The following is a 17,242-nucleotide window of genomic DNA, read 5'->3' on the forward strand; positions in this document are numbered from 1 at the left end:
CTGAACCCGAAGGGGACCAATATCCTAGTGGGCAGGTTTAATAGAGCTGTTAGGGAGGGTTTAAACTAATCTGGCAGAGGGATGGGAACCGGAGTGATAGGGCTGAGGAAGGGGAAAACAGTAATAAATCAAAGATAGCGCGCAGTAAAGAGGACAGGAAGGACAGGCAGGTGATGGGGCAAATTTGCAACCAGTGGGATGAGTTGCAGTGCAATAGAGTTCCAGTGCAATCAAAGCCAAATGTACCAAATACTGGACTTAAAGTATTATACTTAAATGCACACAGCATAAGAAATAAAGTGGATGATCTTGAAATACAGCTACAGATTGGCAGGTATGATGTTGTGGCCATCACTGAGACGTGGCTAAAGTATGGATGTCTTTGGGAAATGAACATCCAAGTATACATGGTGTATTGGAAGGATAGGCAGGTAGCAGAGAGGGTGGCGTGGCTTTGCTGGTAAGAAATAATATTAAATCATTAGGAAGAGGTGACGTAGGATCGGAAGGTATAGGATCTTTATGGGATGAGTTAAGAAATCGCAAGTGTAAAAGGACACTGATGGCAGTTATATACAGGCCTCCAAACAGCGGCCATGATGTGGACTACAAATTACAACAGGAAATAGAAAAGGCTTGTCAGAAGGGCAATGTTATGATAATCGTGGGGAATTTTAACATGCGAGTGGATTGGGAAAATCAGGTTGGTACTGGATCTCAAGAGAGAGAATTTGTAGAATGTCTACGAGATGGCTTTTTAGAACAGCTTGTTGTTGAGCCCACTAGGGGATCAGTTGTACTGGATTGGGTATTGTGTAATGAACCAGAGGTGATTAGAGAGCTTAAGGTGAAGGAACACTTAGGAGGCAGTGATCACAACATGATGAGTTCACTTTGAAATTTGAGAAGGAGAAGCTGAAATCCGATGTGTCGGTATTTCAGTGGAGTAAAGGAAATTACAGTAGCATGAGAGAGGAACTGGCCAAAGTTGACTGGAAAGAGACACTAGCGGGAAGGATAGCAGAGCAGAAATGGCTGGAGTTTCTGTGAGAAGTGAGGAAAGTGCAAGACAGATATATTCCAAAAAAAAGAAATTTTCGAATGGGAAAAGGACACAACCGTGGCTGACAAGAGAAGTCAAAGCCAAAGTAAAAGCAAAGGAGAGGGCATACAAGAAGCAAAAATTAGTGGGAAAATAGAGGATTGGGAAGCTTTTAAAAACTTACAAAAAGCAACTAAGAAGGTCATCAGGAAGGAAAAGATGAACTATGAAAGGAAGTGAGCAAATAATATCAAAGAGGATACTAAAAGCTTTTTCAAGTATATAAAGTGTAAAAGACAGGCGAGAGTAGATATAGGACCGATAGAAAACGACGCTGGAGAAATTGTAATGGGAGACAAGGAGGAACTGAATGAGTATTTTGCATCAGTCTTCACTGACGTCAGCAGTATACCAGTCACTCAGGGGTGTCAGGGAAGAGAAGTGTGTGCAGTCACAATTACAACAGAGAAGATACTCAGGAAGCTAAATGGCCTAAGGGGAAATAAATCTCCCGGACCAGATGAAATGCATCCTTGTGTTCTGAAGGAAGTAGCTGTAGAGAGTGTGGAAGCTTTAGTAATGATCTTTCAAGAATCAATAGATTCTGGCATGGTTCTGGAGGACTGGAAAATTGCAAATGTCACTCCGTTATTAAGAAGGGTGCGAGGCAGCAAAAAGGGAATTATAGACCTGTTAGCCTGACGTCGGTGGTTGGGAAGTTGTTGGAGTTGATTGTCAAGGATGAGGTTACGGTGTACCTGGAGGCATATGACAAGATAGGCTAAACTCGGCATGGTTTCCTTAAAGGAAAATCCTGCCCGACAAACCTATTGCAATTTTTTGAGGAAATTACAAGCAGGCTAGACAAAGGAGATGCAGTGGATGTTGTGTATTTGGATTTTCAGAAGGCCTTTGACAAGGTGCCGCACATGAGGCTGCTAAACAAGATAAGAGCCCATGGAATTACAGGAAAGTTATGAGCATGGATAGAGCATTGGCTGATTGGCAGGAAACAGAGAGTGGGAATAAAGGGATCCCATTCTGGTTGGCTGCTGGTTACCAGTGGTGTTCTGCAGGGGTCCGTGTTGGGGCCGCTTCTTTTTATGTTGGATATCAACGATTTGGATTATGGAATAAATGGCTTTGTGGCTAAGTTTGCCGATGATACAAAGATAGGTGGAGGGGCAGGTAGTGTTGAGGAAACGGAGAGTCTGCAGAGAGGCTTGGATAGACTAGGAGAATGGGCAAAGAAGTGGCGAATGAAATACAATGTTGGAAAGCGTATGGTCATGCACTTTGGTAGTAGAAATAAACAGGCAGACTAATGTTTAAGTGGGGAGAAAATCCTCATGCAGGATACCCTAAAAGTTAACCTCCAGGTTGAGTTGGTGGTGAAGAAGGCGAATGCAATGTTGGCATTCATTTCTAGAGGAATAGAATATAAGAGCAGGGATGTGATGTTGAGGCTGTATAAGGCATTGGTAAGACCTCACTTGGAGTACTGTGTGCAGTTTTGGGCTTGTTGGAGAGGGTTCAGAGGAGATTCATGAGAATGATTCCAGGAATGAGAGGGTTAACATATGAAGAACATTTGACAGCGCTTGGGCTGTACTCCTTGGAGTTCAGAAGAATGAGGGGGGACCTCATAGAAACATTTCAAATGTTAACAGGCCTGGACAGAGTAGATGTGGCAAAGTTGTTTCCTATGGTAGGGGAGTCTAGTACAAGAGGGCACGACTTCAGGATTGAAGGGCACCCATTCATAACAGAGATGCAGAGAAATTTCTTAGCCAGAGAGTGGCAAATCTGTGGAATGTGTTCCATGGGGGCTGTGGAGGCAAAGTCATTGGGTGTATTTGAGGCAGAGATTGATAAGTATCTGAGTAGCCAGGGCATCAAAGGTTATGGTGAGAAGGCGGGGGAATGGGGCTAAATGGAAGAATGGATCAGCTCATGACAGAATGGTGGAGCAGACTCAATGGGCCGAATGGCTGACTTCTGCTCATTTGTCTTATGGTCTTATAGTCTTATGGGCCATAAGCTGTATGTTTCTATGATTCTATGACTTTGCTCATCAAAATTCACCTCAGTAGTCTGGGTGGTCACAAAGACTCAATTCAATAGTAAGGCTTATGACTGACACTCCCTCTAGACCAAATAATTGCTCCTACCCAAATACAATAACATAATCTTGGTCAGCATGGACAAGTTAGGCTGAAGGGCTCGTTTCCATGCTGTATGACTCTATAACTAATATTTAACAAACCATTACAATCCTTCATAACAGGACTGCTACATTATACTCTCACATACTCAGGATAGAAGCATGATGTAAGTTTATACACTTAATACCTTGGAGGACACTCTGGCATTCTCCAACAGAACCCTGGTCCAAACTGCAGGATGCCTAGCCACATATTTCCAGTCCCGACAGACTTCAGCTGTTTGCAATAATGTCTTGGTGTCCAGGTATGTGAAAATACAAAATAGTGCTGCTCGCATCTTCAACACCTCAGGACTGATGACTTCATTTGATCGTGAGGGGCTGCCCTTCTGATGTTTGGCTGTTTTGTAACTAACTGATTTGGCATTACCTATGGACAAATCAAAGAAAGACACATAAGAAGTAAGCTTCATAGTTCAAAGAATATGAGTAAATCTATGAATCAATGTTATACAATGAACAAACACACAAAAGGCTGTAGGAACTCAGCAGATCAGGCAGCATCTATGGAGGGAAATGGACAATCAATGTTTCGGGTCAGAACCTTTCACCAGGACTGAAAGAAATAGGGCAGGATGGAAAGGGTGGTCAAGAGCTGGCAGGTGATAGGTGGATCCAGGTGAGAGGGGGGCGATGAACAGATGAGGGAGCAGAAGCTGGGAAGTGATAGGTGGATCCAGGTGAGAGGGGGGTGATGAACAGATGAGGGAGCAGAAGCTGGGAAGTGATGGGTGGAAGTGACAAGGGGTTGAAGATGATGGAATCTGACAGGAGAGGAAGGTGAAGCCTGGAATAAAGGGAGGGTGGGGAGGGCAGATGGGAAACAGTGGGGAGGAGAACCAGTGGAAGGAGTGTGAGGGTGATGGGCAGATGGAGTGGGTGGAGGAGGGGGCAAAGACAGTGGAAGGGGCCAGGTAGATAAGGAGGAGAGCGAAAAGGGACAGAGGGGGGAACAGTTAACTGGAAGTTGGAGAATTCAATGCTCATGCCGTGGGTTGTAGAATACACAAGTAGAACATAAAGCGATGTTCTTCTAGTTCGCATTTAGCCTCATCGTGGCAGTAGAGGAGGCCGAGGACAGACATGATGGTGTGCGAATGCGGAGAAGAATTAAAATAGTTGGCAACCAGGAGATCCAGACGGCTACGGTGGACAGAGCGAAGGTGCTCGGCGATAATGTTGCCCAGTCTGCTTTCAGTCTCACGATGCAGAGGAGGCCACGTCAGGAGCACTAGGTGCAATCAATGCCAGAGAATGTGCATGTCAATGACTGCCTCACCTGGAAGGGCTGTCTAGGGTCCTGGATGGTGGCGGGCAAGAAGGCGTAGGGAAAGGTATTACACCTCCTACAGTGGCAAAGGAGAGTGCCTGAGGTGGAAGGCATAAGCAGACCAGGGAGTCAATCGCTGTGGAAAGTGGAAGGGGATGGGAGGGGAAGATGTGATTGGTAGTGGATCACATTGTGGCTGGCGGGTGTTGCAAAGAATGATATGCTGGATGCGTAAGCAGGTAGGGTGATAGGTGAGGGCCAGGGGAACTCTATCCTTGTTCTGTGGGAAATAGAGGAGATGCGGGTGAGCGCTCCATCAATAACAAAAGGGGGGAAAATCCCTGCTTTCTGAAGAAGGAGGGCACTTGGTAAGGTGCTTCACAAGGTTCCCCATTTTTCACATGTGAAGAGCAGAAGGATGACGGGAGTAAACGTAGGACCGATTAGGAATAAAGGTAGGAAGATATGCCTGGAGGCTGTGGAAGTGGGTGAGGTCCTCAATGAACACTTCTCATCAGTATTCACGAAGGAGAGGGGTCTTGATGATGCTGAGGACAGTGTTGGTAAGGGTAATGTTCGAGAGCATGTTGATATCAAGAGAGAGCATGTGTTGGAGCTGTTAGAAATATTAGGACAGATAAGTCCCCCGGGGCCTGACGAAATATTCCCCAGGCTGCTCCACAAGGCGAGGGAGGAGATTGCTGACCCTTTGGCTAGGATCTTTGAGTATGGTACCAGAGGATTGGAGGGTGGCAAATATTGTCCCCTTATTCAAAAAAAGGTAGTAGAGATAGTCCAGGGAATTACAGACCCGTGAGTCTTACATCTGTGATGGGCAAGCTGTTGGAAAAGACTCTAAGAGATAGAATCTATGGGCATTTGGAGAATCATGGTCTGATCAGGGACAGCCAGCACAGCTTTGTGAAGGGCAGATCATGTCTCACAAACTTGATAGTGTTCTTGAGGAGGTGACCAGACAGACTGATGAGGGTAGTGCAGTAGATGTGGTCCACGTGGATTTTAGTAAGGCATTTGACAAGGTTCCACATGGTAGGCTTCTTCAGAAGGTCAGAGGGCATGGGATCCAGGGAAAGCAGAGGGTTGTGGTGGAGGGAGTGCATTCAGATTGGAGGGCTGTGACTAGTGGTGTCCCACAGGGATCGGTTCTGGGACCTCTGATATTTGTGACTTTTATTAATGACTTGGATGAGTGGGTAGAAGGATGGGTTGGCAAGTTTGCAAATGACACAAAGGTTGGTGGTGTTGTGGATAGTGTGGAGGATTGTCGAAGACTGCATTGATAGGATGCAGAGCTGGGCTAAGAAATGGCAGATGGAGTTCAATCCGGAAAAGTGTGAGGTGGTACACTTTGGAAGGACAAACTCCGAGGCAGAGTACAAAGTTAATGGCAGGATTCAGGGTAGTGTGGAGGAGCAGACGGATCTGGGGGTTCATACCTGCCAGCATTTCGACAGACCAGGTCTGATTAGGAGGGTCAGTATTCATTGAGGACCTCACCCACTTCCACAGCTTCCAGGCACATCTTTCCACCTTTGTCTCAAATTGGTCCTTCCTTCACTCTCGTCATCCTTCTGTTCTTCACGTGTGAAAAAATTGCCTTGGGATTTTCCTTAACCATACTCGCCAAGGCCTTTTCATGTCCCCTTCTTGCTCTCCTCATTCCCTTCTTAAGTTCCTTCCTTGCTACCCTACATTCCTCATGAGCCCTATCTGACCCTTGCTGCCTACACCTTATGTATGCTGCCTTCTTCCTCCTAACTAGATTATATCGATAGGCATCTCCATACAGCAAGGAGTTCAGATTGGGGTGGAGTTTGTTAAATATGTTCAAGGAAGGTTTCTTGACACAATATGTAGATAAGCCAACAAGAAGAGAGGCTGTGCTTGATTTGGTATTGGGAAATGAACCTGGTCAGGTGTCAGATCTCTCAGTGGGAGAGCTATTGTGAAGGAGATAGAATTATGATAATTCTATCTCCTTTAGAATAGCATTGGAGAGAGGAACAGACAGATTAGAAAGGTGTTTTAGTTGGAGTAAAGGGATTAAGAGGCTCTCAGACAGGCAAATGGAAGCTTAATTGGGAACAGATGTTCTCAGGGAAAAGTACGGAAGAAATGTGGCAAATAATCAGGGGATATTTGTGTGGAGTCTGCATAGGAATGTTCCAGTGAGACAGGGAGTTACAATAGGATACAGGAACCATGGTGTACAAAGGCTGTAATAAATCTAGTCAAAAGGAAAAGAAAAGCTACAGAAGGTTCAGAGAGCTAGGTAATGTTAGAGATCTGATGAGTATAAGGCTAACAGGAAGGAGCTTAAGAAGGAAATTAGGAGAGCCAGAAGGGGCATGAGAAGGCCTTGGCAGGCAGGATTAAGGAAAACCCCATGGCATTCTACGTGAAGAGCAAGAAGATAAGACACAAAAGAATAGGACCTATCAAGTGTAACAGTGGGAAAGTGTGTATGGATCCGGAATAAATAGCAGAAGTACTTAATGAATACTTTACATCAGTATTCACTATGGTAAAAGATCTTGGTGACTGCATATGGAGGAATTTAAGATAGAGGGATATGTGGGACAAAGGGGGTTATCTAGTCTTAGGTGGTGGGCCGAAGGGCTGTACTTTTCTATGGTTCTATGATTGTAGTGAGGACTTGTAGCAGGCTGAAAAGATTGAGCATGTAGATATTAAGAAAGAGGTGCTGGAGCTTTTGGAAAGCATCGTTGGATAAGTCGCCAGGACCGGATGAGATGTACCCTCGGCTGCTGTGGGAGGCGAGGGAGGAGATTGCGAAGCCTCTGACGATGATCTTTGCACCATCAATGGAGACGAGAGAGGTTCCGGAGGATTGGAGGGTTGCGGATGTTGTTCCCTTATTCAAGAAAGTGAGTAGAGATTGCCCAGGAAATTATAGACCAGTAAGTCTTACTTCAGTGGTTGGTAAGTTGATGGAGAAGAGCATGAGAGGCAGGATTTATGAACATTTGGAGAGGTATAATATGATTAGGAATAGTCAGCATGACTTTGTCAAGGGCAGGTCCTGCCTTACGAGCCTGACTAAATTTCTTGAGGATGTGACTAAACACTTCGATGAAGGAAGAGCAGTAGATGTAGTGTACATGGATTTCAGCAAGGCATTTGATAAGGTACCCCATGCAAGGCTTATTGAGAAAGTAAGGAGGCATGGGATCCAAGGGGATATTGCTTTGTGGATCCAGAACTGGCTGGACCACGGAAGGCAAAGAGTGGTTGTTGACGGGTCATATTCTGCATGGAGGTCGGTGACCAGTGGTGTACTCAGGGATCTGTTCTGGGACCCTTACTCTTTGTGATCTTTATAAACGGCCTGGATGAGGAAGTGGAGGGATGGTTAGTAAGTTTGCTGATGACACAAGGGTTGGATGTGTTGTGGACAGTGTGGAGGGCTGTCAGAGGTTACAGTGGGACATAGATGGGATGAAAAACTGGGCTGAAAAGTGGCAGATGGAGTTCAACCCAGTAAAGTGTGAAGTGGTTCATTTTGTAGGTCAAATATAATGGCAGAATATAGTAGTAATAGTAAGACTCTTAGCAGTGTAGAGGATCAGAGAGATCTTGGGGTCCGAGTACAAAGGATGCTCAAATCAGCTGCACAGGTTGACTCTGTGGTTAAGAAGGCATGTGGTGTATTGTCCTTCATCAATCATAGAATTGAATTTAGGAGCCGAGAGGGTAATGTTGCAGCTATAAGGGACCATGGTCAGACCCCACTTGTAGTTCTGTGCTGAGTTCTTATCGTTTTACTACAGGAAGGATGTGGAATCCATAGAAAGGGTTGCAGAGGAGATTTACAAGGATGCTGCCTGGATTGGGGAGCATGCCTTATGAAAACAGGTTGAGGGAACTCAGCCTTTTCTCCTTGGAGCGACAGAGGATGAGGGAGGACCTGATAGAGGTGTATAAATGATGAGAGGCATTGATTGTGTGGATAGTCAGAGGCTTTTTCCCAGGGCTGAAATGGTTGCCACAAGAGGACAAAGGTTTAATGGTGCTGGGGAGTAGGTACAGAGGAGATGTCAGGGTTAAGTTTTTTTACTCAGAGAGTGGTGACGTGCGTGGAACAGGTTGCCGGCAACGGTGATGGAGGCGGATACGATAGGGTGTTTTTCTTTATTCTTTTACAATATTTTTATTGAATTCATGTAAAAAATAGAGTACGTGCATCAACAAAGAGAATAAAAATACTACTGAATACGTTGTATTAAATCATTCTTAGATTACAATACTCTAATTTAATAACCATCTATAGAAGTTAGTTAATAAAGGAAAAAAAAATTGAAATATTTTATTATAAAAATATATCTACTCCCACTACCAAAACCCAAAGCTGTTAGATGGGAAAAATCAACAAGGAAAAACCTTTAAAAACATAACTGTGTCAGCCAATATCTGCATTTTAGTCCCCAAATCAGAGATATTGAAAATAATTCAAAAAAGGTCCCCACATGGTTTGAAAGTCTTGGTTAGATTCAAAAACTGAACAGCGAATCTTCTCTAGATTCAAGTATGACATAACATCCCATAACCATTGAGCATGAGTAGGCGGAGTAACTTGCTTCCATTTAAGCAATACAGCTCTCCTGACTATAAGAGAAATAAAAGCCAGAATATGTAAATCAGAAGCCTTCAAAGTTATATCTTTTTCTCCAACAATCCTAAATAGTGTAGTCAAAGGATTAAGTTTAAAATTTATTTTGAAAAGTACAGAAAAAGTATGAAAGACCTCTGTCCAATATTTTTTAAGACTCTGACACGTCCAAAACATGTGAATTAAGGAAGCCACTCCGTTATAACATTTGTCATAATAAGGAGATGTATCAGAATAAAAACAGGATAATTTATCTTTAGACAAGTGAACTCTATGGACCACTTTAAATTGAAGGAGAGAATGACGAGCACATAATGACAAAGTGTTAACCAACTTGAAAATTTCATTCCAAGTTTCCTTAGAAATTGACATCTACAAATCTTGTTCCCAAGCGTTTTTAATTTTATCTAGTGGCACCTTACTCATTCCTAGTAATCATAGAACATGGAACAATCACAGCACAATTCAGGCCCTTCGGCCCACAAAGCTGTGCCGAACATGTCCCTACCTTAGAAATTACTAGGCTTACCCATAGCCCTCTATTTTACTCAGCTCCATGTACCTATCTAACAGTCTCTTGAAAGACCCTATCGTATCAGTCTCCACCACCGTTTCCGGCAGCCCATTCCACGCACGCACCACTCTCCAGGTAAAAAACTTACCCCTGACATCTCCTCTATATCTACTCCCCAGCACCTTAAACCTATATCCTCTTGTGGCCACCAATTCAGCCCTGGGGAAAAGCCTCTGACTATCTACCCTATCAATACTTCTCATCATCTTATACACCTCAATCAGGTCCCCCCTCATCCTCCGTCTCTCTAAGGAGAAAAGGCCGAGTTCCCTCAAACCTGCTTTCATAAGGAATGCTCGGCATTCCAGGCAGCATCCTTGTAAATCTCCTCTGCACCCTCTCTATGGCTTCCACATCTTTCCTGTAGTGAGGCAACCAGAACTGAGTACAATACTCCAAATGGGGGTCTGACCAGGGACCCATATAGCTGCAACAATACCTCTCGGCTCCTAAATTCAATTCCCCGATTGATGAAGGACAATACATCATATGCCTTCTTAACCACAGAGTCAACCTGCACAGCCACTTTGAGCGTCCTATGGACTCGGACCCCAAGATCCCTCTGATCCTCCACACTGCCAAGAGTCCTACCATTAATACTATATTCCGCCAACATATTTGACCTACCAAAATGAACCACTTCACACTTATCTGGGTTGAACTGCATCTGCCACTTCTCAGCCCAAAATTGTCTTTGAAAAGGCAATCATACACTATCTTAGAACATAGAACAGTACAGCACAGAAATAGGCCCTTCAGCCCAGGATCTTGTTCCTCACCGCTTCTGGAGATCTCCCCTCCACAGCCTCCAACCTGATTGTTTCCCAACCCCACACTGGCCGTTTCTATCTCCTACCCAAGATTCACTAACCAGATTGCCCTGGTAGGTTTAGATAGAACCTAGAACAGTACAACACAAACAAGCCCTTTGGCCTTATGACAGCCCAAAATATCTGTCATAAATATTAGATATTGAGCCATCCTGAAAAGGTTCCAAACTAAAAATTACATCTAATAAATTCTTATCAGGACTCAAAGGAAAAGAATGTAATTGACATCGAAGAAAATCTCTAATTTGTAAATATCTAAAAAAATGAATTTTTGGTAAATTATACTTGGTAGACAATTGTTCAAACGAAGAAAGGTTTCCTCCAACAAACAGATCTTGAAAACAGCAGAAGTGGTGGATGTAGGCTCAACTGTAACATTTAAGAGAAGTTTTGATAGGTACATGGATGGGAGGAGGTTGGAGGGATATGGTGCGGGTGCAGGTAGATGGACTAGGTGGAAGATCTAGTCGATATGGAGTAGATGGGCCAAAGGGCTTGTTTGTGTTGTACTGTTCTAGGTTCTAGCTAAACCTACCAGGGCAATCTGGTTAGTGAGTCTTTGGTAGGAGATCGAAACGGCCAATGTGGGGTTGGGAAACAATCAGGTTGGAGGCTGTGGAGGCTGAGATCTCCAGAAGTGGTGAGGAACAAGATCCTGGGCTGAAGGGCCTATTTCTGTGCTGTACTGTTCTATGTTCTAAGATAGTGTATGATTGTCTTTTCAAAGACAATTAACAATAGGCAACAAATAACAGCCCTGCCAGTTCTGCCCACATGCCAAGAATGAATAAATATAAGGATATGATGCAACACTTACTGGTACTGAGTCGATAAGCCCTGGCACGATTGGATCCAAATTTTTGTGGCTCAGTTGAACCTTTACTTTCTTGCTCCCAAACTTCCACCTCTGATTCCGTTGTCCTAGATCCTGCATCAGACACATCACCTTCTTCTCCCTCCGTGCTGTTACGATATGGCCTCCTGTGCCAATTTTCAACAGCTTGTCTCCGCAGTGCTGAATTTCGTGACATGGGATCTCTCATGTACTTACTGTCTGAATTACGGATTTGTTTGTGATGATAGTTCCGCTCCGGACCCTGTTCAATGTGCTGCATGTCTACAGATTGCATAAAACTGTCACTGTCATAGCATCGTGACACATGGGCTAGTGGCTTTGGTCTAGAAGCAAAAGCATAAATGGAAACAAATGAAGTTAATAAATCTCCTTGGATGAAAAGAATTTCAATATTTTAATATTATATTTTCAATATTTTAATATTTAAAAGTAAACACGTAAAGACTAATAAGAACAGCGTAAGATTAGTGACAGGGAGAGAGAAAGAGCTCAAGGAGAGTAGGAAAATCAGTATCCCATGACATAAAATTCTCAAGCCAGCTAGCTGTAAAAGAGGACGTGGCATTACACAAGGAATTACATTAGCATTGAGGAAGCATATCCTCAAAGGCCCCTCAAATGAGACAGTATAGGTAGAGATTAGGAACAAAAAGGGGAATCATTAAATTGTTAGTGTTGTATTACAGTCAACAGGAGAAAAGGGAACAAATAGCAGAGAGATATGATAAAATTAGGGTTAGACTACAAGGGAATTTCAATTTCCCAAATATTAAGTGGGATTGCCTTAGTGTAAAAGGCTCAGGGGGTGAAATTTTGGGAGATCAAATGTAAAGGGACAGAATGCAGTTCATGGCAGGACCCTTAATTGTGATGTCCAAAAGGATCTTGGGGTCCAAGTTCATAGCTCCCTCAAAGTGGCTGCACAGATTGATAGGGTGGTAAAGAAGGCATATGACATGCTTGTCTTTATTGGTTGAGGCATTGAGTTCATGAGTCAGATGTGTTGCAACTTTCTAAAACTCTGTTGGGCTGCATCTGGAGTATTGCACTCAATTCTGGTCGCCTCACCATAGGAAGGATATGGAGGTTTTGGAGAGGGTGGAGGTTTACCGGGATGCTGCCTGGATTAAAGGGCATGTGCTATAAAGAGAGGTTGGACAAACTTGTGTTGTTTTCTCTGGGGTGGCGGAGGCTAAGGGTACACCTGAGAGAAGTTTATAAGATTACCTGAGGCATGGATACAGTAGACAGGTGGTATCTTTTTTCCCCACAGTTGAAATGTATAATACTAGAGGGCATGTGCTATAAGGAGAGGGTGGACAAACTAGAGTTTTTTAGGAGTGGCGGAGGCTGAGGGGAGACCTGACAGAAGTTTATAAGGTTATGAGAGGCCTAGAAAGGGTAAACAGCTGGTACCTTAAGAGGGAAATCAGGAAGGCAAAGAAAGGGTATGAGATGGATCTGGCTAATGTTGTTATGTTGCAACTGTAGAGGGTACTGGTGAGGCCACACCTGGAGTACTGTGTGCATTCTGGTCTCCTTACTTGAGGAATGATATACCGTCTTTGGAGGTGGTGCGGAGGAGGTTCACCAGGTTGATTCCGGAGATGAGGGGGTTAGCCTAAGAGGAGAGATTGAGTCGCCTAGGACTATACTCGCCGGAATTCAGCAGAATGAGAGGGGATCTTATAGAAACATATAAAATTATGAAAGCAATAGATAAGATAAAGGCAGGAAAATTATTTCCACTGGTAAATGAGACTAGAACTCGGGGACATAGCCTCAAGATTTGGGAGAGTAGATTTAGGATGGAGATGAGGAGAGTAGAAGGAGAGGAGAGATGTGGAATTCTCTGCCCAGGGAAGCAGTAGAGGCTACCTCATTAAATATATTTAAGACACAGTTAGATTTTTTGCATATTTTGCATAGTAGGGGAATTAAGGGTTATGGGGAAAAGGCAGGTAGATGGAGCAGAGTCCACTGCCAGATCAGCCATGATCTTATTGAATGGCAGAGCAGGCTTGACAGGCCAGATGGCCTACTCAAAGGGGTATGCGTTGGTGACAGGAATGACCACAGGGGAATCCTGCACTGTCTGCCTGCTGCACTTCCTTTCCTAGTGCTGCCGGCACCTTAGGTGTGACCACTTCGCTAAAACTCTTGTCTGATGCTCTCAGCATCCCGGATCATCCAAAGTATGTCCGAATCCAGCTCAAGTTCCATAATATGGTCAGTCAGAAGCTGCAGCTAGGTGCACTTCCTATAGGTGTCATTCAGGGACACTGGGCAATGTCCCTGATCTCCCACAATTTGCAGAAGCATGCTGTTGTCAGAACTGCCATCCCAGCTACTCTAATAGGGAGAGTAATTCTTAAGAAAATCTTACGCTCATTTACATGATTCTGCTGCTCAGCCTCCTCTCACCAAAGCCTCAGCACTTATACTCAACCACGGCACTTACAGCTCAAACACCTGTGCTCAAAATCTCTTGCAGTAAGGGCCAATATACCATCTACACACTGCACTTGCACATTGGTTTTCAGTGACTGCTGTACAAAGATATTGATGAGTCAGGAAGATGGGCAGAGCAGTCTCTTTTGTTTCAAATTTCCAGCAACTGCTCTGTACTACACCTCTCATTGCCACATCCTTCAGGTTTTTTTGTGCTGTGAGTGGGGGTGGCTGCAATGTTCCTCTCTCTACCCTCAATCATCCAATAACCAGACAGCCCCAAAAGCATTGTGACTCCTGGATAACCTTGATCTCCACCCTATCACAGAATTCCATTTCTTCTCTCCATCCCTCTCCCTCTCCGCTATTCTCACACTTTTATTCTCACTTTTCCAATTCCGATGAAGATACTTTGATTTGAAACATTATGTCTACTTCCCTCTCCACAGATGCTGCCTGATCTGCTGTGCATTTTCCAGCAGTTTTCTGTTTATGTTAAACTCAGGTTGTCTGGTTCCATAGAACATAGAACAGTACAGCACAGTACAGGCCCTTCGGCTCATGATGTTGTGCCAACCTATATCAGCCTATTTCATGATTGATCTAAATCTTCCCTCCTACACAGTCCATAACCCTCCATTTTTCTTATATCCATGTGCCTATCTAAGAGTCTTTTAAATGTCCTATTGTATCAGCTTCTACCAACACCCCCATCAGTGTGTTCCAAGCACCCACCACTCTCTGTGTGAAAAACCAACTTCTGACATCTGCCTTAAACTTTCCTTTGTTCACCTTCAATGGATGTCCTCTGGTATTGGCCATCACTGCCCTGGAGAAAGGTGCTGGCTGTCCACTCTATCTATGTCTCTCATAATCTTATACACCTCTATCAAGTCGCCTCTCATCCTGCGTTGCTCCAAAGAGAAAAGCCCTAGCCTCACTCAACCTTTCCTCATAAGATGTTCTCTAATCCAGGCAGCATCCTGGTAAATCTCCTCTGCACCCTCTCTAAAGCTTCCACATCCTTCCTATAATGAGGTGACCAGAACTGAACACAGTAGTCTAAGTGTGGTTCAACCAGAGTTTTACAGAGCTGCAACATTACCTCAGAGCTCTTGAACTCAATCCACCGACTAATGAAGGACAGCACACCATACGCCTTCTTAACAACCCTTATCAACTTATGTGACAAATTTGAGGGATCTATGGACTTGGACCCCAAGATTCCTCTGCTCCTCCACACTGCTCAGAATCCTGCCATTAACCTTGCATTCTGCCTTCAAGTTCAATCTTTCAAAGTGTATCATTTCACACTTGTCTGGATTGAAGCCCATCTGCCACTTCTCTGCCCAACTCTGTATCCCATTAACAATAGAACATTACAGCACAGTACAGGCCTTTTGGCCCACAATGTTCACAAGATCACAAGACAAAGGAGCAGAAGTAGGCCATTCAGCCCATCGAGTCTGCTCCACCACTCCACCATGAGCTAAACTATTCTCCCATCTAGCCCCAATTCCCAGCCTTTTCCCCATATCCCTTGATACCCTAATTAGATATCTATCAATCTCTTCCTTATACACCCCCAATGATCGGGCCTCCACAGCTGTACGTGGCAACAAATTCCATAAATCCACGACCCTCTGGCTAAAGAAATTTCTCCGCATCTCTGTTCTAAATGGGTACCCTCATTCTAAGATTGTACCCTCTTGTCCTGGACTCACCCACCATGGAACAACTTAGCCACATCTACTCTGTCCAGTCCTTTCAACGTTCGAAACGTTTCTATGAGGTCCCCTCTCATTCTTCCGTACTCCAATGAATACAGTCCAAGAGCCGGCAAATGCTTGTATGTAAGTCCTTTCATTCCGGAAATCATCTTCGTCAATCTTCTCTGAATCTTCTCCAACATCAGCACATCCTTTCTAAGATAAGCGGACCAAAACTGCAGAAAGTATTCCAAATGAGGTCTCACCAGTGCCTCATAGAGCCTCATCAACACATCCTTACTTTTATACGATATTCCTCTTGAAATGAATGCCAACATAGCATTCGCTTTCTTTACCGCCGAACCAACCTGGAGGTTAACCTTTAGGGTGTCCTACATGAGGACCCCCAAGTCCCTTTGCACTTCCGAATTTTGAATTTTCTCCCCATCTAGATAATAATCTGCCCATTTATTTCTTTTTCCAAAGTGTACAACCGCACATTACTCAACATTGTATCTCATCTGCCATTTCTTTGCCCACTCTCCTGAACTGCCCAAGTCTCTCTGCAACCTTTCTGTTTCTTCAACACTTCCCACTCCTCCACCTATCTTGGTGTCATCTGCAAACTTAGCCACAAAACCATTTATTTCATAATCTAAATCATCGATATACAGTGTAAAAAGAAGCAGCCCCAACACCGACCCCTGCAGAACACCACTAGTAACTGGCAGCCAACCAGAACAGGATCCCTTTATTCCCACCCTTTTCTTGCCTATCAGCCAATGCTCAACCCATTCTAATATCTTTCCTGTAATTCCATGGCCACTCATCTTATTAAGCAGCCTCTTGTGCGGCACCTTATTGAAGGCCTTTTGAAAATCCAAATACACAACATCCACAGCCTCTCCCTTGTCCATCCCACTTGAGATTACCTCAAAAAATTCCAATAGGTTGGTCAGGCAGGATCTTCCCTTAATGAAACCATGCTGGCTTGGACCTATCTTCTCATGCACCTCTAGGTATTCCATAACCTCATCCTTGAGTATCGACTCCAATAACTTTTCAACCACCGATGTCAGACTAATAGGCCTGTAATTTCCCTTTTGCTGCCTCCCACCTTTCTTAAACAGTGGAACACATTTGCGACCTTCCAGTCCTCCGGAACCATGACAGAGTCTATTGATTCCTGGAAAATCATCTCAAATGCCTCCACAATCTCTAAAGCCACCTCCTTCAGAACCCAAAGGTGCGCTTCATCCGGTCTGGGAGACTTATCTGTCCTTAGTCCATTCAGCTTTCCGAGCACCTCCTCTCTATTAATCTTGATTGTACTCAATTCTATTCCCTGAGACCCCTGATTATCAGGAGTACTGCTGATGTCTTCCACAGTGAAGACTGATGCAAAATACTCATTTAGTTCCTCTGCCATCTTTTTGTTACACATTATAATTTCTCCAGCATCGTTTTCAATTGAATCATAGAATCATAGAAACATAGAAAACCTACAGCACAATTCAGGCCCTTCAGCCCACAAAGCTGTGCCAAACATGTCCCTACCCTAGAAATTACTAGGCTTACCCATAGCCCTCTATTTTTCTCAGCTCCATGTACCTATCTAACAGTCTCTTGAAAGAC

The 17,242-nt window shown here is 44.1% G+C and overlaps 1 protein-coding gene across 3 annotated transcripts in view; it reads right to left on the reverse strand.

Moving 5' to 3' along the window:
* fbxo41 (F-box protein 41) overlaps window positions 1-17,242 on the reverse strand; it is a 254,843-nt gene that overhangs the window by 118,742 nt on the left and 118,859 nt on the right. For all 3 annotated transcript variants that reach the window (XM_052044671.1, XM_052044682.1, XM_052044691.1), the window contains exons 5-6: window positions 11,409-11,770; window positions 3,395-3,636 (exon numbers count right to left, since the gene is read on the reverse strand). In XM_052044671.1, coding sequence (XP_051900631.1) covers window positions 3,395-3,636; window positions 11,409-11,770 — 604 coding nt within the window. The remainder of the gene's footprint in view (window positions 1-3,394; window positions 3,637-11,408; window positions 11,771-17,242) is intronic.

The sequence above is a fragment of the Pristis pectinata genome, chromosome 2 (genome assembly GCF_009764475.1).
Source record: "Pristis pectinata isolate sPriPec2 chromosome 2, sPriPec2.1.pri, whole genome shotgun sequence".
NCBI lineage: Eukaryota > Metazoa > Chordata > Chondrichthyes > Rhinopristiformes > Pristidae > Pristis > Pristis pectinata.